Consider the following 23,433-nt stretch of genomic DNA (forward strand, 5'->3'; position numbering starts at 1 on the left):
CACTACCGTCTGGCCATGGAGTGCTGCAGAGATGATTGTCCTTCTGGAAGTTTCTCCCATCTGAGAGGAGCTCTGTCAGAGTGACCTTCAGGTTCTTGGTCACCCTGACCAAGGCCCTTCTCCCCCGATTGCTCAGTTTGGCCGTTCGGCCAGCTCTAGTAAGAGTCTTGGTGGTTCCACACTACTTCCATTTAAGAATGATGGAGGCCACTGTGTTCTTGGGGACCTTCAATGCTGCAGAATTGTTTTGGTACCCTTTTCCAGTTGGATCTCTACAGAAGTTTTGGCTTGGTTTTTGCTCTGACATGCACTGTCAACTGTTGGACCTTTATAGACAAGTGTGTGCCTTTTTCAAATCATGTCCAATCAATTGAATTTACCACAGATGGACACCCAAGTTGTAGAAACATCTCAATAGAAACAGGATACATCTAAGCTCAATTTTGAGTCTCATGGCAAAGGGTCTGAATACTTAAGTAAATAAGGTATTTATTTTAATTTGTAATACATTTGTAAACATTTCTAAAAACCTGTGTTCACTTTGTCATTATGGGGTATTATGTGTATATTGAGGAAATTACAAATGTAATCCATTTTAGAATAAGGCTGTAATGTAACAAAATGTGGAAAAGGTGAAGGGGTCTGAATTCTTCCCAAATGCACTGTATAGCTGGCAAACAGTAGTGAACTTCAAACAAGTGTAACTTGATAAGCTCACATAAAAACGATTTGGGATCGGTGTCCCTTCCACGGGACGGTTGAGCTAACGTAGGCTAATTCGATTAGCATGAGGTAGTAAGTAACAAGAACATTTCCCAGGACATAGACATCTGATATTGGCAGAAAGCTTAAATTCTTGTTGATCGAACTGCACTGTCCAATTTACAGTAGTGATTACAGTGAAATAATACCATGCTATTGTTTGAGGAGAGTGCACAATTTTGAACGTGAAAAATTAAGAACAAATTCTTACTTACAAATGATGGCCTACCAAAAGGCCTCCTGCGGGGATGGGGGCCAGGATTAAAAAAGAAATAAAAATGTAGGACATAATACACATCACAATGAGAGACAACACTACATAAAGAGAGACCGAAGACTACAACATGGCAGCAACACAACATGGTACAAACATTTTTGGGCACAGACAACAGCACACAGGGCAAGAAGGTAGACAATACATCATGCAAAGCAGCTACAACTGTCAGTACGAGTGTCCATGATCGAGTCTTTGAATGAAGAGATTGAGAGAGAACTGTATACAGGGAAGCATAGAGGGCAGTGATGTGTCCTGTAAGGAGCAATGGTGGCAAATCTGATGGCCGAATGGTAAAGAACATCTAGCCGCTCGAGAGCACCCTTACCTGCCGATCTATAAATTACATCTCCGTACTCTAGCATGGGTAGGATGGTCATCTGAATCAGTGTTAGTTTGGCAGCTGGGGTGAAAGAGGAGCGACTACGACAGAAGAAACCAAGTCTAGATTTAACTTCAGCCTGCAGCTTTGGTATGTGCTGAGAGAAGGACAGCGTACCTTCTAACCATACTCCTAATTACTTGTATGAGGTGACTACCTCAAGCGCTAAACCCTCATAGGTAGTAATCACACCTGTGGGGGAGGTGCATTCTTCTTACCAAACCACATGCCCTTAGTTTTGGAGATGTTTAGAACAAGGTTAAGGGCAGAGAAAGCTTTGTTGTAGAGCATTTAACACAAAATCCGGGGAGGGGCCAGCTGAGTATAAGCCTGTATCATCTGCATATAAATGGATGAGAGCACTTCCTACTGCCTGAGCTATGTTGATGTAAATTGAGAAGAACGTGGGGCCTAGGATCAAGCACTGGGGTACACCCTTGGTTACAGGCAGTGGCTGAGACAGCGAATGTTCTGACTTTATACACTGCACTCTTTGAGAGAGGTAGTTAGCAAGCCAGGCCAAAGACACCTCTGAGACGACACCAATACCCCACAAGAATAGAATGGTCTACCATATCAAAAACTTTGGCCAAGTCAATAAAAATAGCTGCAAAACATTGCTTAAAATCAAGGGCAATGGTGACATCATTGGGGACCTTAAAGGTTGCAGTGACACATCCATAACCTGAGCGGAAACCAGATTGCATACCAGAGAGAATAAATACTATAGACATCAAGAAAGCCAGTCAGTTGATTATTGCTAAGTTTTTCCAACACTTTTGATAAACAGGCAGAATAGAAATAGGATCAGCTTGATCTCCCCCTTTAAATAAAGGACGAACCGTGGCTGCCTTCCAAGCAATGGGAACCTCCCTAGGGAGAAGAGACAGGCTTGGCGGTGATATGGGCAGTGACCTTAAAGAAGAAATGGTCTAAACCATCTGACCCAGATGTTTTTTTGGGGGGGTCAAGTTTAAGGAGCTTCTATAGCACCTTGGACTCAGTGACCGCTTGCAGGGAGGAACTTTGTAGCGGGGCAGGGTAAAAAGAGGGAGGAGCATTGGGGGTTGTCGCATTAGAAGGTGTGGAAGATAAGGAAATGTTGGACAGGTTAGGAGGCATGGCTGAGTCAAATAGGAATCCTGACTTAATGAAGTGGTGATTTTATAGCGCAGCCATGTGCTTAAGAGTAACAACCACATCAAAATGAAGGGACATGGGCAGCTGTGAGGAGGGTTTGTTCTCCACATCTTTAACCGTTTTCTAGAACATCTTGGGGTTAGACCCACAGAGTGAACTACTCCTTAAAGTAACTAACTTTGACCTTCCGGATAGCCGGAGTACACTTATTTCTCATTTGCCTGAACTAGAGGCAGTCAGCCTGGGTGTGTGTGCCGAGCCTTTCGCCAAATGCAACTCTTTAGCTGGAGTAACTCTGCAAGATCACGGTCAAACCAGGGGTTAAACCTGTTGTTTTTTCAGGGCGTGTTTGTTAACAATATGACTGAAAATGTTAAAAAAAATAAGGTCCAAGCCCGTGTAACCAATAAAGTCAGAGTCCCGAGTGTGGGAAGAGTCCATCCCACGGTTGGGTAAACTTCTACTGGGTGAAATGATGGACGCAATCTGCTGTATTGCCTAGTGCACAAATTGACTGCATGTGTTTATTTACAAAGTACTAATATTCAAAGCCCAAAAAATGTCACTTAACAGAATGTAACAAAATGCTAACTAGTTCTAATGAATCATCAGAATGCTAATGAAATGCTAACGAGCGCATTGGGAACATTTTGTACAGTTTCTGACCTAAACTATACAAGTAACTCATTCTACTCAGTTTGCTGCAGGCACAAATTAATATTCGCCAGCAAAGCTCTTGATCCAGGGGGTGATCTTCTGCTGTTACCAAGCAAGTGCTTGATTTTGTTAGCCATCTAGCTAAGTGGTTAGCTTCTAACTAGCTACTTATTTAGCAAACCAAACTACGGAGCTTTTAGCACATTTTAGACAGTGAATTTAGTAGTTATAAGATAACTAGCTGGCATACATTTAGTTGTGAATTCCATACTGTAATTAGATAACCTGGTGCATGCTGCTCGACAGTGAGTGACTCACACGCCTATGGTCTCTCGTGGTTGTGTGCTTGTAAACAAACACAGCGTGACTGGGGACAACCGTAAGCTACATATTGTGACTGGTGAAATGAAGAACGCAATGTTCTTTTATCTCCTAACGTATTGCGCAAGTGGACTGCAGGTATTTGCTTCAAGTATCTACAAATATTCAAATGTATTAGACTTCAAATAAATAGGTTGAACGGTATTGAAAAAAACATCCTGTGGCTTTATCCATATAACCCTGTATACCGCCAAAGCCTAAAAAAAAACACAGCTAGCCAAACAAGTCTATTGCTTGGTGCACAATTTAAAGAGCAACTACCCCCTCCAAATTATTATTTATTTATTCTCTGACCTGAAAAGTGGTCTCCTGATTAGGTTAAGAATTGTTGTGGGCTTAGAATATCATGTTTTTGTAGGGTTTCCATTAAAGTAAAGTATGTCTCCCCCCCCCTCTAAACAATTCATATATGATATTGTCAAGTTAAAATGTAATTATTATTTGTGTATGTAAGGTAGGTCATTATAGGGTGGTGCTGGGCGGTATACCGTAATGTATGATATACCGGTATTGATACACGGACCGGTTTTTACTTTACCTTCTATAACAGTATTTGAATGTTTGGTTTGTTAAATGTGATACGACATGTGTAACATCCATTTTTATAGTTCACTACTTGAGTCATCTCTCGCTCTTGTGCCTCTTTCCACACAGACCTAGCCCTGCTCCCTGTAACTCAATGAGTGTTTGTGGTTCTTCTACCACGACACACTTGCGATCAGTCTGCATGGACAATGCAGCATATGCAACAATGTTAATGACAACGATGCTTTTTTCACTTTGTTTCTTAATATATATCCACTAGCGTTGTAATATTACACCGTTTGTCTTTTCTTAACAAGTTCGACCTAAATCATGTTAGCTGCTAATGCTAATCACTAGTTTGTCAGAGCAAACGTAATTAGCTGTACAGCCTGATAATACCAGTGATGGTTGACCAGTATCTTCTAAATCGAATAGGAATACGTGAAGCATGAATGTTAGCTATATGAAGTAGCTAAGAGAACATTCAATTTAGCTAAAGATTATAGTCCCCTAGGAAACACGTATCCACACTTGGTTCCTACCCAGTTACAATAACATTTTCATTAGTGACCATGTCAAATAAAACCTTCTTCAAAGTGCCCGCAATTATATTCCAATGCTAGAATTAGAATAATAGTTTCCATGATTCCAACAGTTCACCTGAGGGTTTTGCTCTAAACTTTTGGTTAAAAATTAACCTAGATTGTTTTCCCATACCGTGCAAACGTAAGTGGCGGTGTGGAAATTCTCAAATGATTGCAGAAATTGATGAAAATGTGTGAATAGTATTTTTGCTTTAATTGAACAGTATGAAACAGTCAAAGACCTACTCATAAAGCAAATTTTTGATCTTTTGTATTTCAAAACATAAAATACCATCATACCATCCAATTTTTAAATATATATAATAATAAATGCTGTGATACGATATTTGTCATATTGCCCAGCTCCATTATAGTCTAAAGGCTATTTGCTCAGCCCACAAATTTAAAGAACATTTAAATAATCCCCCACCATCTGCTTTCCCTGGCCAGTATTCTTTTCATTCGTATGCCACTGCCAAATTTACCTGAATGCCAAGCCCTGCAAGAGCATGCTCATTTAAAAGATGGCTAATCATTATTAGCTTGGTTCTGTATGGAATGCAAGTACATTATGGGACACAGGTCAAGTCATTATCGCCGGGCAGAAGCGAAACATTGGTGCGACCAAATCATGTGCTGGGGCCATCAACTGAAGATGTTTGTGCCACCAGTGGATTAACTTAGTCTACAGCCTTACATGGTCCAGTATTATTATTGTTTTTATTTTTTTAATTCACCTTTTATTTAACCAGGTGGGCTAGTTGGAAACAAGTTATCATTTACAACTGCGACCTGGCCAATATAATGCAAAGCATGCGACACAAACAACAGTTAAACATGGAATAAACAAACAGTCAATAACACAATAGAAAAGGGGTATAGTGTGTGCAAATGAGGTAAGATAAGGGAGGTAAAGGCAATAAATAGACCATAGTGTCGAAATAATTACAATTTAGCAACTAAACACTGGGGTGATAGATGTGCAGAAGATGAATGTGCAAGTAGAGATACTGGGGTGCAAAGGAGCAAACATAAATAACAGTATGGGGATGAGGTAGTTGGATGGGCTATTTACGGATGGACTATGTACAGGTGCAGTGATCTGTGAGCTGCTCTGACAACTGATGAGTTAGTGAGGGAGATATGAGTCTCCAGCTTCAGTGATTTTTGCAATTTGTCCCAGTCATTGGCAGCAGAGAACTGGAAGGAAAAGCGGCCAAAGGAGGAATTGGCTTTGGGGTGACCAGTGAAATATGCCTGATGGAGCGTGTGCTACGGGTGGATGCTGCTATGGTGACCAGTGAGCTGAGATGAGGCTGGGCTTTACCTAGCAAAGACTTATAGATGACCTGGAGCCAGTGTGTTTGGTGACGAATATGAAGCGAGGGCCAGCCAGCGAGAGCATACAGGTCGCAGTGGTGGGTGGTATATGGGGCTTTGGTGACAAAACGGATGGCACCGTGATAGACTACATCCAATTTGCTGAGTAGAGTGTTGGAGGCTATTTTGTAAATGAAATCGCCGAAGTCAAGGATCTGTAGGATAGTCAGTTTTACGAGGGTATGTTTAGCAGCATGAGTGAATGATGCTTTGTTGTGAAATAGGAAGCCGATTTAATTTTTGATTGGAGATGCTTAATGTGAGTCTGGAAGGAGAGTTTACAGTCTAACCAGACTTCTAGGTATTTGTAGTTGTCCACATATTTTAAGTCAGGACCGTCCAGAGTAGTGATGCTAGGCGGGATGGTGCTAGCAGCAATCAGTTGAAGAGCAAGCCTTTCATTTTACTAGCATTTAAAAGCAGTTGGAGGCCACGGAAGGAGAGTTGTACGACATTGAAGCTCATTTGGAGGTTAGTTAACAGTGCCCAAAGGGCCAGAAGTATACAGAATAGTGTTTGCGTAGAGGTGGATCAGAGAATCACCAGCGGCAAGAGCGACATCATTTATGTATGTATGCACAGACACAGAGTAGGCCAGAGAATTGAACCCTTTGGCACCCCCATAGACTGCCAGAGGTCCGGACAACAGGCCCTCTGATTTGACACTGAACTCTATCTGAGAAGTAGTTGGTGAACCAGGCGAGGCAGTCATTTGAGAAACCAAGGCTGTTGAGTCTGCCGATAAGAATGCGGTGATTGACAGAGTCGAAAGCCTGGCCAGGTCAATGAATACAGCTGCACAGTATTGTCTTTTATCGATGGTGGTTATGACATCGTTTAGGACCTTTAGCGTGGCTGAGGTGCACCCATGACAGCTCAGAAACCAGATTGTGGAAACGGAGAATGTACATTAAAATGTTAAAATAATTTCAAAAACTTTTACCACCATGTTATTGGGCTTATTTCCGGAGGTGGAAATTGTTTAAGATGGTGTCAGCATTTTATTTTTTTGTAGAATGTCCTTTTAAAAGTCACCACACTTGAGCTTCTCAGTCCTTCTACATAAAAATTATACTGGGTAGGACCTTGTTACTCTGGAATTGGGGGCTCCCGAGTGGCACAGCAGTTGTAAGGCACTGCATCTATCTCAGTGTTTAGAGGTGTCACTACAGGCACCCTGGTTCGAATCCAGGCTTTATCACAACTGGACGTGATTGGGAGTCCCCATTGGCCCAGCGTCGTCCGGGTTTGGCCGGTGTAGGTCATCATTGTAAATAAGAATTTGTTCTTAACTGACTTGCCTAGTTAAATAAAAAAGGTTAACGTGTTGATTATAGTTACCTTTTTTACACAGTTCATTTTTTCAACTTACATTCTTTTCACCCAAGTGTCTGTGGAAATTCTCAAATGATTGCAGAAATTGATGAAATTGATGCACCCTTCCTTTTGAGCGCAACACCGGGCACTCTCTGTGGTCTCACCAGCTGTAGAGCAGTCTGTCTCTGTTGAAACTATCCACTATGCGCACAGTTATGAGCAACAACTTTGAAGGGAAACTTATAGAAAGTTCAAACAAACACTTGCTCATGCTTTTCTTTAGGTAACAGTAATACAATTTGCGCTGAAGTAGCTAGCTGGGTATGCTAATGTTGGCTAGCTAACCAAACAAAAATGTTTAGAGTGCCATGGCTGAATTTAAAAAATAATAATACTTTTAAAAAAAATTACCTTTTTATTTAACCAGGCAAGTCAGTTAAGAACAAATTCTTATTTTCAATGACGGCCTAGGAACAGTGGCTTAACTGCCTGTTCAGGGGCAGAACGACAGATGTACCTTGTCAGCTTGGGGATTTGAACTTGCAACCTTTCGGTCTAGATTTAGCAAACATTTCCTACAACGATTTTAACCAGAACAGAACCAATTCTAGTTTGTTGAAATACATGGATAAGAAGTAACGTAGGCTAGATCTAATAGTTGTGGCTATGATATTTTATATCAGACCTAGCTAATTTTGTTATTTTCTTAGAATACAGTTTTTGTTCCCCTACAATCAAAATACATTGACTACAACCAATGTATAATATTTTTTATGGAATTGCAATTGATAGTAATTATTTAGAGAACCATGCGATTAACTCAACAAGAGAAAATATTTTTGGACAGCCATGTCTTGAATTGATCCATATCAGGTGAGCGCAAAGCTTTCAAACCCTGAAATTGAAATTCACTGAAATTTTATTTCACCTTTATTTAACCAGGTAGGCTAGTTGAGATCAAACCCATAGAAACCATTGGCTATGTCCGCGTAACTTATTTATGAGCATTTGGTTGAATCTTTGTAGTCTGTAATAAAAGATGTATGCCAAGATAAACTTTGGAGTCAATGACTGCAAGGCAAATGGAGTTATGTCATGGTTGGTTTTGGGTTAAGTGAATGGCCACAGTGTGTGGCTCATCTGTAGTAGCACCGATCTCTTAGGCTGCGAACTTAAGAGGCTCCCAGCAGCAGCAAGGTGACTGGGTGTGTGCGTCTGCTCCACCGGGCTCTTAATGCCTTGAAGGTTACCACACCCTGTTCCCCTTCACCAAGGGGTTAATTAGCCGCTCTCCTCCCTATCGTCCTCTGCTTGTTCACTCTCATTAGGTTAATCTGTCCTTCACCTCCCTTCCCTGTATCTTCCTGTGCACTAGAACATCTCCCTGCCTACCCGCCCGGCCTGCCTCAGTCCTCTACCTCGTGCCATGAGGAGGAGCTTCCCTCTTCTTCCCGCCCCTCTGCGGTTTACACCACAATAGCCCACCAACCTCCCACATCAATTCATGTTGAGTCGAGCCTTGTTTTTACATTTATGTTATTTTAGCAGACACTCTTAACCAGAGCGACTTACAAGGGCATTTAGGTTTAAGTTCCTTGCTCAGGGGCACACCGGCAGATTTCCCCCCCCACCTCGTCCACTCAGGATTCTAACCAGCGGCCTTTTGGTTACTGGCCTAACAATTTCATGCCACCTTTTCATGTGTACGTACGGGTTCTGATTCATTTTTCCATTTAGAATAAATCAGGTCTGTTTTAATGGTATTGTTAATATGAATAACGTTAACATACATATCGGGGGTAGGAGGAATTGGGGTCTGAAAGATCAATTCATTTGACTGCTTTGTCTCTGAGCCAATAATGTGATTGAAAAGGAGGCCTAATAATGTATGTTATTCACTTTTACTCTGATCAAATCTATAGCTGTTATGCTATGGAAGTAATCAATTGCTACTAGATGCTTTTGAAAATGAAGGCATTCCTCAGCGGTTTAAGGTTTTTAGGCTTCCCTATGTCAAATGGCCGTACAATGTGATGTCAGGGCTTGATACAGAACTAAATGTTTTGCTTTATAGGAAGAAATGCCTTTAAATCTCTGGTGCAGAGTCTAATTTCACTTCCCTCTCCCCTTGTCACTGCGTGTGCTTGAGATGATGGAACTGATAGGACTGGCTGGAAAATGTGAAGTCTGCTTCCCTCGTCCTCCACCTCTCTAAAAATAGCCGGCTGAGAGTGAAGGCAGCAGTGTAGAGACACTATCAGTGGGGCTGCCAGATGTTTCAACACTCCCACCACCGGAACAGAAAAAACCCTCCTGAATTAGGCTTGGGCGATATACCGGGGTATTTTGAAATACCTACGTAGTTTTTCAATACCAAAAATAATGTATTATTTTGGGGTTGGTGGCGCCCCTACCTCACTGGGGCTGCAGTGGTATGTGCTATGCTTACTGCTTGTGGATAAGATTCTTGGTTACCGCAGATACATTCAATCCCCTTCTGGATCAAGATCCCTGTTGCCTTAATTGTTTGGTGTGCCATTTATAGAGCCCCACTCATATTTCTGCCACCATGGTTGGGTTAATTGCTGTCAGTTTGACTAATTTTGCTGGTACTTATTCCATCTCAATTTGAATATTAACGGCACTTTGTTTGCATTTATTGGACTATTGTAAGAGGATTTACAAATGTATTTTGTCCACCAGCATCCAATATGGTCCAATTACTACAGCCTAGATATCCCTAAGCCTATTCAAGGCATCATGTAGTTTAGAATACTCACAGTAGGCCCTACTACTCACTCCACTGTTTCTTGTAAGTGTATTTAGTTAAAATAGCGACAGGTTTTTATGGAGGCCCATGTCTGTATAGCATTGGTTCTGTGAAAAGGCCACACGCAGGTCCTGCTAACTGGCTCTGACACCAAGGCTCTCGTCAAGGAAAAGACTAGAAGAATTAGAGATATTACCATGACACATTTTTATCAACACGATTAGGGGGCTAAGTCGCATTGCTTAGAATCAGACGTAGTTAGCCCCACGGGCCAATCAGGTGGCAGTGGGCTGATGAGATGTCAGGTGTTTAAAGGAAAAGGTCTTGTCATTCAGAAGGTCTCCAAGCTCTTAGGACCCACAACCTGTACGGAAAAGACAGAGCGAAAGGGAGGTAAGGAAAATCCAGACAGGATGGTAAATGTTTTGTACAACTGTGATAGTCTACACCAGCAATACTCAATAGGTGGACCGCAGTCCAGATCCGGACCTAGAATTGGGCCAATACGGGCCGGGCTGCCCCCCCACCAAAAAAATTAATAAATTAGGGTTGGTGTTGCTTGGGTCGCGTGGTGGGAGTTTGTTACAACGCCGATGAATTATAATATCTATCCAGACTTTTGCCACCTAGGAAGTTTGTGTGACCGGACCTTCTCAATTAGAATTTGAGTACCAGTGGTCTACATACAATTCAGAAATGTGGATATTAGTAGTGTTGAGCCAAGTGTTTCTTTAACTGTGAGTTGTTAATGACAAAGGTGGATGTAATGGTTGGCACAAAAGTTTAAAGGAATGCTCTACTTTATATCTATTACCTACGAACATTGGAGATTGTCAGCAATTTCCTCCATTGGCTGTATTCATTTACCCATATCGAAGTCAAACCTGTGACTCGTAAACCTGGAAGGAAGCCTGTCATTGTACGAACACAGAAGACCACAATTTGTCTTGTAAAAATCAATGGCAACTGGTTGATATTGACAATGATCTCTTTTATTTTTGTGAACCGTTTGGTAGAAATGTAAGATGAGCATTGTTGCGTAGTGCTCGTGGTAGCATTAGTGCTTAGCAGTCTCCATCAGCCAATAATGATCTTCAACCCAGACAGTCAATATGCAGAACTTTCAACTTGCAGCATTTATACCTACACTAATTAGCCTATACGCTTGTTTTTGTATTTCCTGTTCTTTCTCCAGAGAATATGTCAGGGATAAGCCCGTTGACCAAAGGATTGGGGTCAGCGGGATAGCCACTGCTTTTAGGATCATCAGCAGGTTTTGTCTTAACCGGATTTAGCTGGAGGAGCTGAATCAACTGTGTCCCAGGATTACAGGGATGACATTGGAAGGAGAGTTCTGAGCCCACTGACCAGGGCCAGAGCATCTGAGCGCTGCACTAGTGCCTGCCCTTCTCACCTGAGCACCTCTGGGCTAGAACTAACTCACAGAACCCACTCGGCTCCTCTCGTTTCACGCTCCAGCACTCTCTCCGTTCGGCAAGCCAAAGGAGGGGTATGTTCTCAAGGGTTTCGCAGACTGAATGGATTTCCGCCAATGGATTTTAATTTAGCCTCAGTTGTCCAGGAATGGCTACCGGCCTCCAAGTGCCAGATGTTTGCCTTGGGTTGGCCAGTGTATAGAGAGGGGGAGAGATTTTGCATAATGAAAAAAAAGTGATCTTTAGCTCAAACTAGCTGCAGAATCCTGTTGCTAGGTAACCGTTTCAGGCTGGCAAGGACACATCTTGGGTTCTCTAGAAAGGGTTGCGATTCTGTGATTCACAGTGAGTTTGTGTGTGCCTTATGGATCTTTCAGAGGGTTGTTGTGTGATTCTGAGCAGGAATATGCTTTGCTGTGTATTTTACTGAAGCTCGTGTTTGCTGAGTCCAAATGGTGAACAATTTCTTCTCTGCAGTTATTTTCTTGGATGTTACATGAACATCGCTTCAGTTTCTCCTATCTTTCACAGCACTAAGGTATTAGCTTGAACATCTAAAGGCTACTATTTAGAAATGGCAGCTTACCATAACATGGTCTCTGGAACATTCAACCCTACTTTCTCTGAGCTTGTCCTTGCTGTTTCAGGAATTGCGTCTCAATCATATTGAGCCTATCTCAGGGATTTGGACCGTCACTTTGAGCTGATGGCCTTGTTAGGGCCCCTGTAACAGCTGTTTTATTGAGCTGCCTGTGTGTACCAGACCTGGGTTCAGAGAGCATGAGCTTGCCTGGTGTTGGGCTGGGTTTGTACTTTTTAGGACTTTATCAGATTTCAAATACAGTTTGAACCCTCGTCTGGTGAGTACCTCTAATTGCTAATAGGAGAAACGGTGTGTGACCAAGGTGTTGAGTTTGTCCCTCTTTCTTGCCCCTCAGATCAGCAGGAGTCCCGGCGGCGGAGCGAGGCACACCATTAACAGAGGAAAATGAGCGAACTGGACCAGCTACGCCAGGAGGCCGATCAGCTCAAGAACCAGATCAGAGTATGTCCTCCACAATCGTCCTCTCCCTGCTTTCTTCTCATAAATGCATTGGGAATGTCTGTGCAGTGATTTTACATGGCACCACTAGAGGGAACTACAATTCACCAGCTGTCCCGAAAGTCTAACAAAAACATTGTTCTCAGTTGAACAATACGATTTAAAATTTCTGCACTTTAAAATGCTTCAAACTATAACTACTCCTGCACCTATTTTAGTCACAGCCAATTCTCTCATAACTCGCTAGCTGCTGTGAAATCTCTCTGCAAGATACTAGTAGCAAGCTGGATGGCAAAAGTGAGTACGGTTTTATTGCAGTTCCATGGTCCAATCATATTGTTCACTATGTCTGCTGCAAAGGGGCAATAGAGCCTTGAGGAAATACGTCTTGATCATTCATGGAAAATAAAAGTGCCGTAAACAAATTGGCTTCCTATTTAAAATGCAGATGGTGAACAACCTATGAAGGAAGAAGTCTGGCGTTTTGGTGCAGGAACAGTCAACTAGCGCAAAAATAGTATTGCAATATTGTCAAACCGTGTCACTCACATTGTTTTCATAGTGTATCCTAATTCAGCCGAATGAACATAAAGTTAAACTCACAGGGCCTTGTGCCCCACCTTCCTTGCTTTTCTCATGCGATTGGCCCCACCTTCCATACAGAGTGATGACAGCACTATGCATGTTTGATCAAAGAATAAGGAATTAGAATACTAATTTAGTTAGAGCTGTGTTTGAGGCTGTAGTATGTTTGGCTTAGCTCTTACCTCCCTGCCTTTTTCCTTATCCCACTAGGATACAACAATGCAAACACAGATTCAGCGTGTGTGTGTATATCTAGATTTGGGTAGTGTGCTGTGGGTAGATTTAACAGTGAGTTTATTGAACAAGTTGGAGGAATGTATAGTCGAGGTCGACCGATTATGATTTTTCAATGCCGATACCGATTTTTGGAGGTCCAAAAAAGCCGATACCGATTAATTAATCGACCGATTTTAAAAAATAATAATAATTTAAAATATATATATACAGTGCCTTGCGAAAGTATTCGGCCCCCTTGAACTTTGCGACCTTTTGCCACATTTCAGGCTTCAAACATAAAGATATAAAACTGTATTTTTTTGTGAAGAATCAACAAGTGGGACACAATCATGAAGTGGAACAACATTTATTGGATATTTCAAACTTTTTTAACAAATCAAAAACTGAAAAATTGGGCGTGCAAAATTATTCAGCCCCTTTACTTTCAGTGCAGCAAACTCTCTCCAGAAGTTCAGTGAGGATCTCTGAATGATCCAATGTTGACCTAAATGACTAATGATGATAAATACAATCCACCTGTGTGTAATCAAGTCTCCGTATAAATGCACCTGCACTGTGATAGTCTCAGAGGTCCGTTAAAAGCGTAGAGAGCATCATGAAGAACAAGGAACACACCAGGCAGGTCCGAGATACTGTTGTGAAGAAGTTTAAAGCAGGATTTGGATACAAAAAGATTTCCCAGGCTTTAAACATCCCAAGGAGCACTGTGCAAGCGATAATATTGAAATGGAAGGAGTATCAGACCACTGCAAATCTACCAAGACCTGGCCGTCCCTCTAAACTTTCAGCTCATACAAGGAGAAGACTGATCAGAGATGCAGCCAAGAGGCCCATGATCACTCTGGATGAACTGCAGAGATCTACAGCTGAGGTGGGAGACTCTGTCCATAGGACAACAATCAGTCGTATATTGCACAAATCTGGCCTTTATGGAAGAGTGGCAAGAAGAAAGCCATTTCTTAAAGATATCCATAAAAAGTGTCATTTGAAGTTTGCCACAAGCCACCTGGGAGACACACCAAACATGTGGAAGAAGGTGCTCTGGTCAGATGAAACCAAAATTGAACTTTTTGGCAACAATGCAAAACGTTATGTTTGGCGTAAAAGCAACACAGCTCATCACCCTGAACACACCATCCCCACTGTCAAACATGGTGGTGGCAGCATCATGGTTTGGGCCTGCTTTTCTTCAGCAGGGACAGGGAAAATGGTTAAAATTGATGGGAAGATGAATGGAGCCAAATACAGGACCATTCTGGAAGAAAACCTGATGGAGTCTGCAAAAGACCTGAGACTGGGACGGAGATTTGTCTTCCAACAAGACAATGATCCAAAACATAAAGCAAAATCTACAATGGAATGGTTCAAAAATAAACATAACCAGGTGTTAGAATGGCCAAGTCAAAGTCCAGACCTGAATCCAATCGAGAATCTGTGGAAAGAACTGAAAACTGCTGTTCACAAATGCTCTCCATCCAACCTCACTGAGCTCGAGCTGTTTTGCAAGGAGGAATGGGAAAAAAATTCAGTCTCTCGATGTGCAAAACTGAGAGACATACCCCAAGCGACTTACAGCTGTAATCGCAGCAAAAGGTGGCGCTACAAAGTATTAACTTAAGGGGGCTGAATAATTTTGCACGCCCAATTTTTCAGTTTTTGATTTGTTAAAAAAGTTTGAAATATCCAATAAATGTCGTTCCACTTCATGATTGTGTCCCACTTGTTGTTGATTCTTCACAAAAAAATACAGTTATTTCTTTATGGTTGAAGCCTGAAATGTGGCAAAAGGTCGCAAAGTTCAAGGGGGCCGAATACTTTCGCAAGGCACTGTGTGTGTGTAATAATGACAATTACAACAATACTGAATTAACACTTATTTAAACTTAATATAATACATCAATAAAATCAATTTAGCCTCAAGTAGATCATGAAACGTTCAATTTGGTTTAAATAATGCAAAAACAAAGTGTTGGAGAAGAACTTAAACGTGCAATATGTGCAATGTTAGAAAGCTAATGTTTCAGTTCCTTGCTGAGAACATGAGAACATTTGAAAGCTGGTGGTTCCTTTTAACATGAGTCTTCAATATTCCCAGGTAAGTTTTAGGTTGTAGTTATTATAGGACTATTTCCCTCTATACCATTTTGTATTTCATTAATCTTTGACTATTGGATGTTCTATTAGGTCATTTAGTATTGCCAGTGTAACAGTATAGCTTCAGTCCCTCTCCTCGCTCCTCCCTGGGCCCGAACCAGCAACACAACGACAACAGCCACCACATCGAAGCAGCGTTACCAATGCAGAGCAAGGGAAACAACCTCTGAGCGAGTGAAGTTTGAAACGCTATTAGCGCGCGCTAACTAGCCGGCTGTTTTGACACACAAACTCACTGTGAATCACAGAATCGCAACCCTTTCTAGAGAACCCAGCCTCATCTCGGGAGTTGATAGGTTTGAAGTCATTAACAGCGCAATGTTTGACGCACAACGAAGAGCTGCTGGCAAAACGCACGAAAGTGCTGTTTGAATGAATGTTTACGCGCCTGCTTCTGCCTACCACCGCTCAGTCAGATACTTAGATACTTGTATGCTTGTATGCTCAGTCAGATTATATGCAACACAGGACACGCTAGGTAATATCTAGTAATATCATCAACCATGTGTAGTTAACTAGTGATTGTGATTGTTTTTTGTAAGATAAGTTTAATGCTAGCTAGCAACTTAACTTGGCTTACTGCATTTGCGTAACAGGCAGTCTCCTTGTGGAGTGCAACGAGAGAGAGGCAGGTCGTTATTGCATTGGACTAGTTAACTGTACGGTTGCAAGATTGAATCCCCCGAGCTGACAAGGTGAAAATCTGTCTTTCTGCCCCTGAACGCGGCAGTTAACCATTGAAAATAAGAATGTGTTTTTTTTTTTACAAATCGGCAAAATACAGATTTCCGATTGTTATGAAAACTTGAAATCGGCCCTAATTAATTGGCCATTCCGATTAATCATTCGACCTCTGTGTAGTATGTTCCTGAGATTTATGTAAATGTTTGCTGAGCGTGGTCTGTTCAAGTGTTGCATGTTTGTATCCTTGAGGTGCTTTTCTGTTTTGTGTGTCTCATGAATCATGCAATAGCTTGAAATATGTAGCCTTTAGCTAGCTAGTGTTCTTTTGTACACTAAGTGTACAAAACATAAACACCTACTCTTTCCATGACACGGAATGACCAGGAGAATCCAGGTGGAAGCTATGATCCCTTATTGATGTCACTTGTTAAATCCACTTAAGTCCGTGTAGATAAAGGGGAGGAGACAGGTTATAGAAGGATTTTTAAGCCTGGATACAATTGATACATGGATTGTGTCTGTGCCATTCAGAGGGGGAATGGGCAAGACAAAAGATTGAAGTGCCTTTGAACGGGGTATGGTAGTAGGTGCCAGGCACACCGGTTTGTGTCGAACTGCAACGCTGCTGCATTTTGCACACTCAGCAATTTCTTGTGTGTATCAAGAAGGACAACTTTGGAGTCAACATGGGCCAGCATCCCTGTGGAACGAACGCTTTCGACACCTTGTATAGTCCATACCCCGACAGATTGAGGCTGTTCGGAGGGCAGAAAGGGGTGGGATGCATGCAACTCAATATTAGGGTGGTGATCTCAATGTTTTGTACAATGTCTATAGCTTGATTTGTTTAGTGTCAGTGTGCTACTGCAATGATTAAAAAACAGTTTATCTATATAGGTTTAGCGTGCTGATTTTTGTGTCATGGATTGAGCAACTAGCACATCCATTGGCACAATCTGACCGTTCACATTTATCTTGACTTGAAAGGAAATGGTTTAGGGAACAAATTAGATTTGTTTGATATGGGTATATATATTAATATTATATATATTGTTATATATATTAAATGGGATTGGTCAAAACTGAGCCTAAGTAGGTGGAGTTGAAGGTACACTACAGACCCATTGTTCCACTTTTTTCTTTAGATGACAATCTTATTCTAAAATTGATTCAATAGTTTTTTTCCCCCCATCAATTTACACACAATACCCCGTAATGACAAAAAATAAACAGGTTTTTACAAATTTGTTCAAATGTATATTAAAAAACTTCACATTTACATCAGTTTTCAGACCCTTTACTCAGTACTTTGTTGAAGTACCTTTGGCAGTGATTACAGCATCGAGTCTTCTTGGGTATGATGCTACAAGCTTGGCACACGTGTATTTGGGGAGTTTCTCACATTCTTCTCTGCAGATCCTCTCAAGCTCTGTCAGGTTGGATGGGGAACGTCGCTGCACAGCTATTTTCAGCTCTCTCCAGAGATGTTCGATTGGATTCAAGGCTCTGGCTGGGCCCCTCAAGGACATTGAGGCTTGTCCAGAAGCCACTCCTGCATTGTCTTGGCTGTGTGCTTAGGGTTGTTGTCCTGTTGGAAAGTGAACCTTCGCCCCAGTCTGAGGTCCTGAGCTCTTTGGAGCAGGTTTTCATAAAGGAGTTCTCTGTACTTTGCTACGGTCATCTTTGCCTCAATCCTGACCAGTCTCCCAGTCCCTGCTGCTGGAAACATCCCCACAGCATGATGCTGCCACCACCATGCTTCACTGTAGGGATGGTTCCAGGTGTCTTCGACCTCATGGTTTGGGTTTTTCTCTGACATGCACTGTCAGCTGTGGGACCTTCTATAGACAGGTGTGTGCCTTTCCAAATCATGTTCCATCAATTGAATTTACCACTGGTGGACTTCCAAGTTGTAGAAAAATCTCCAGGATGATCAGTGGGAAAAAGGATGCACCTGAGCTCAATTTCTAGTCTCATAGCAAAGGGTCTGAATAGTTAGGTAAATAGTTTATATTTGTTTCAATAATCTAATCCTGTTTTTGCTCTGTTATTATGGGGTACTGTGTAGATTACTGGAAAAAATATTTAATCCATGTAAGAATACGGAGGTAACCTAAATGTGGGAAAAGTCGAGGAGTCTGAGTACTTTCCGAAGACACTGTATATTCAAAGGTATGCGGACATACCTGTTGCTGACAGGTGTATAAATTTGAGCACACAGCCATGCAATCTCCGTAGACTAACATTGGCAGTAGAATGGCCTTACTGAAGAGCTCATTGACTTTCAATGCGGTATCGTCATAGCGTTCCACTTTTCCAACAAGTCAGTTCATCAAATGTCTACCCTGCTAGAGCTTCCCCGGGCAACTGTAAGTGCTGTATTGTGAAGTGGAAAAGTCTCAAGGAGCAACAACATCTCAGCCGCGAAGTGGTAGTCCATGAATCACACTTCACCATCTGGCAGTCCAACGGACACATCAGGGTTTGGCAACTGCCAGGAGAACGCTACCTGCCCGACTGCATAATGCCAACTGTAAAGTTGGGTGGAGAAGGAATAATGGTCTGGGGCTGTTTTTCATGGTTTGGGCTAGGCCCCTTAGTTTCAGTGAACGGAAATCTTAACAATATAGCATAAAATTACATTCTAGATGATTCTGTGCTTACAACTTTGGCAACAGTTTAGGGAAGGCCCTTTCCTGTTTCAGCATGACATTGCCCCCGTGCACCAAGCGAGGTGCATACGGAAATGGTTTGTCGATCAGTGTGGAAGAACCTGACTGGCCTGCACAGAGCCCTAACCTCAACCCCATCAAACAACTTTGGGGTGAATTAGAATGCCCACTGCGAACCAGGCCTAATCACTCAACATCAGTGCCTGACCTCACTAATGCTCTTGTGGCTGAATGGAAGCTAGTCCTCGCAGCAATGTTTAAAAAAAATAATAAAAATAAATAAAGGCTTCCCACTAGAGTGGAGAATGTTATTCCGTCAAAGGGGGGACCAACTCCACATGATTTTGGATTGAGATGTTCATCGAGCAGGTGGCCACATACTTTTGGTTGTGTAGTGTTAGTAAGTGGTAATGTTTATCCGGTCAGTGGGAATGGTAATTGTCTCCGTGATCACTGAAATTATTGGCTCACCACTTCGATTAATTGAGGTGGATTTTCAATTTTTTTTTAGATATTGTTACATTATCAAAAGCGTTTGTGGGATAAAATTAAGACTTGGCTGTTTAGTTTTTTTGAAAATTAAATGTAACTTTTTTTCTTAACCTCCAGGATGCCAGGAAAGCGTGTGCGGATGCTACCCTGTCTCAGGTAAGACCCCTTTCCACCTTCATCACTCTGTTGAAACAAACAGATCCCTTCGAGTGCAGTTCAGACACGGGGATGGGGAACCACTGAAGTCAACTTCATTATTCAGGATACAGGTAACGTGTCATGTTAAACGTTTTGTCAAAGCTGAGTAATGGTTAAATTGCGATAGGCAAGATGCACTGGGGTTCAATGAGTCCACAGCTCAAAGGCTGAGCGTAACTAGCAGCAGAGATAGCTCACAAGAATAGAGACTGCTCTCGCTTGGCTCCATATGTGTCATCCAGCCAACAAATCCTGGAAGCAGCAGCACCCACTCTATATTTCTGTAAATGCAACATCATGGGAGCTGATAAAGGCAATGGTTTCACAGTATAGAACCTAGTAAAGGGCATCCCCATTTCCCATGGAGATACACAGCCTATTGTGTCATGGTCATTGATTGTTCCCCCTTTCCCTTCAGATCACAGCAAACATCGACCCAATTGGCCGAATTCAGATGCGCACTAGACGGACACTGAGGGGGCATCTGGCAAAAATCTATGCCATGCACTGGGGCACTGACTCGAGGTAATCTTATTTAGCCACTTTCTGCCACTAAACACCCCCCCAAATCCAGGAAGTGACTATAAATGGTTGTCTTGTGTAGTTTTCCTGTATAAAACTATTCCAAGATGCCCCCACCCCAAAAAAAAAAACATCTGTAATGGTGTGTTTTTGTGGAAAGTTATCTTACATGTGTTTTTGTGTGCGTACTCTACAGTCACCTCTGAATATGCTCACAGGTGTGTTTTTGTGTGCGCTTCTATGTTTGTGTCGCATGTTTGTGCCGGTATCATTGTGTGTGTGTAAGGGGTGGGATATGTGGGTAGGGAAAACATTCAAAATGGAGTCGTCCTTTGAACGTGGTGTTGCTGGCTACTCTTCCCTGAGTGCTAGTCAGTGCTGATGACTCCCGTGTTCCTGAGCATAGGGGGGCGTCCTAGGAGCCCCCAGCCCAGTCCTGCAGCTTTCACCTCAGTAACCAGCCAACTAATTACAATACCGCAGGTGTGCTGCTTCGCTCCGCAGAGATGCCACACCCCACACACCAAACTGCTTTGTCATCTCGCTTTGTTGCTCCGATTTATTTTTATCGCCCCACCCTAATTAAAAGAATAGACCATTCTTAACCGGTGAGCTCACAATGATGCAACAGAAAAAGTATTAAAATAATTAGTCCCCAATAGTCACCCCTCCATTTCATATTAACGTGTATTATGGCTGTGACTGTCATGTAATTTTGGATGATGGTAATTCACCGTAATAAGTTAGAATAGCAAAAAAATAAAATGTACACACAGTTTCTCCTCCTCTCCTGACTGCATGTGCTGCCATAGAAATATGAGTAGAACGGGATTCTCATTCAAGTCAATGATGATATAATGGGTGGACTGGCGGTCATTGCAAGTGTACCCATAGGAGCAAAGCAGAAAGTAAAATATGTGCTGTGATTTGTTGACTCAACTGACATTGCAAAAAAAAAAAAAAAATCCATTGCATGATTCACATTGAAATTAACATTCTACATTACCATGAAAAGTATTGCATCACAATACCAGGCAGCCATTGCGAGTGTACCCATGAGTTTACCAGTGAAATTGCCAGGGTTAGAGGTACCCAGACCTATTCTTCTATTCATTCTCGTTCTGTGCTGCTGCTGTGTTGTCGGGGGCATTGCCCAGGCAACAGAAGACTCATTTGCTTATTCCAGCAAGGAGTAACAAGGGAAAGTTTCACGTTGTTTAAGAGTCCATGGTATGGCAGAAACGGACTCAACCTCACAAATGCCCAGTTGGCTGTTCGTTCCACACACACTTTTCATGACCGTCAGTTATACGGTAATTGTGCCAGCCCTAATGTTTGTTTTTGCTTTGGTGGGTTAAATAATCTAATTAGTCTACCTGTAGCGAAGTGCAGCTGTCCAAAGAGAAGGCATAATGAAAAGAAGTATTGACCCGGAGTCGGGTGCTATTCATGCACATGGTCTGTGTTCCTCCCACTGCTATTTATAGCCCCGTGCCCTGTGGCTCTCATTTAATTGACTCAGTTTATAAAGGGGGGGATTCCGACTCGCGTTATGCATGCCTAAATGGAACGTAATTTCCTTTTATGCATTTTTCTCTCAATGTGTATTCTGACCTTGAATTTAAGCATGAGAATAGTATGCTATTCACCTGCTATTCATTGGGGGGTGGAGATGTGTCTACAGATACGCCGTAATCTGACCTTGACTTAATGCCCTAATAATTCTAACACCTTTACGCGTGACAAAACCATAAATAAGGTCGTGCGAACCTGTGGTTCCAAGTTTAAAGCGCGTCTACTTTATTTTTTCCGATAATCTCCGTGCACTGTAATTTATAAATTGATAAGAGCTAGCTAAGTAAGTAGTCTGTTAGAAAGGAATTGTAAATATACACAGCAATTCTTTTAGATTTTACCTTTATGATCCCTATAGATGAATGTGTCATATGGAATCAAACTGAAAATCGTAACATGACATGTAGGCCTATCCGGAGCCACCGTCAGCAATACCCACATACATTTATAACTGTCCGTGTAGTTGTTCCTGAGGGTTGCTAACAATAGTGGATCATATTAGACAGGGCATAACTTTTTTTTTTTTTTGTACACTTTCCCATTTGCATCAGGTTTTTTTTTTTTTTTTTTTTTTAAATCTACCAGCCACTCTGTTTTTTTTACCAGACAAAATATTTATCCTCGTCTAAAATTACACCAACAAAACACAGAAAAAACAGATGCGCAAGCCTTGTAATGTTTCTAAAAGAAATGTATTACTAGTCAGAAGTAATGTGTGACTTTGAAAATACAGAAATCGTACAGGGATGATTTCAAAACGCATCGTACAGGGATGATTTCTGTATTTTGAAAGTTACATATAGTATCTTTAAACTTGAGTGCTGACAAGCAAAACATTTTGGGACTATGTCAACAGCGGATTAATGAAACAAATACCAAAATATAGTTTTTGGGTGGAGTTTTCCTTTAAGATAAATGTACTGAAAACCCTATTCAATGCAAACTCCAAGATAAAACTCGGTTGGCCAGCAAGTGGGAGGGTTTTCAGAGTTTTAATTACATTTATTCAGCACACACAAGGGAACCACGCCTGTAAAACCTGTTACACACCTGTATAAGGTAAGTCTGAATACGAACTATTGAGAAGTACGTAGCAAAGGTGTACATTTCCTAAGTCTGAATTGTGCCCAATGTGTTTGTCAGAGTGGGAGTGCTGATCTGATATGTTTTCATTGTACGTTTCATTGGTCTGAAAAGGCCAAACTGATCCTAAGTCAGCACTCCTACTCTGAGGGTTTATGAATATGAGCCCAGGACTCCTTCAGGTTTACACCATAGATTTATAAACCATAGACTTAGTGAAGAGGAATGCCTTCTAAAGCGAGAGTCCCAGTCTCTCACCCAACCCCCTCAATGATGACCCTCAACGAGACGGTTTGGTGACAGACTATCTAATTTCCAGTTACATACTATAAGGATTATCTTGGACAGTGAGTTTTAACTGCTGCCTTTCAGGTTGTGCAACGCAGCAGACAATATTTAGTATTTGTCAAACGGTGTCAACAAGGTACATATCTGATTCCATTTGTTTTTCATTCACAACAAAGCCTCAACAGTCACTTGGAATGCATCAATCTGCGTTGAGGTGCGGTAGCCTAATGGAAAAGCAGAAGTAATCCAAATGCCAATGTGTAATAAGTAAATACAAGTGAACGGACCGGCGC

General features: G+C 41.8%; 1 protein-coding gene across 6 annotated transcripts in view; it reads left to right on the forward strand.

Annotated features, from left to right (window-relative positions):
* LOC112222000 (guanine nucleotide-binding protein G(I)/G(S)/G(T) subunit beta-1) overlaps positions 1-23,433 on the forward strand; it is a 59,113-nt gene that overhangs the window by 14,923 nt on the left and 20,757 nt on the right. For 4 of the 6 annotated variants that reach the window (XM_024384515.2, XM_024384509.2, XM_024384514.2 and 1 more), the window contains 3 exons: positions 12,547-12,653; positions 19,592-19,630; positions 20,091-20,197. In XM_024384515.2, coding sequence (XP_024240283.1) covers positions 12,597-12,653; positions 19,592-19,630; positions 20,091-20,197 — 203 coding nt within the window. In that variant the 5' untranslated portion in view covers positions 12,547-12,596. Of the gene's footprint in view, positions 1-10,460; positions 10,566-11,537; positions 11,683-12,546; positions 12,654-19,591; positions 19,631-20,090; positions 20,198-23,433 lie in introns of those variants that run through there. The other 2 variants (XM_024384510.2, XM_024384512.2) reach the window with 2 other exon arrangements.

Source organism: Oncorhynchus tshawytscha, linkage group LG22 (assembly GCF_018296145.1).
Source record: "Oncorhynchus tshawytscha isolate Ot180627B linkage group LG22, Otsh_v2.0, whole genome shotgun sequence".
NCBI lineage: Eukaryota > Metazoa > Chordata > Actinopteri > Salmoniformes > Salmonidae > Oncorhynchus > Oncorhynchus tshawytscha.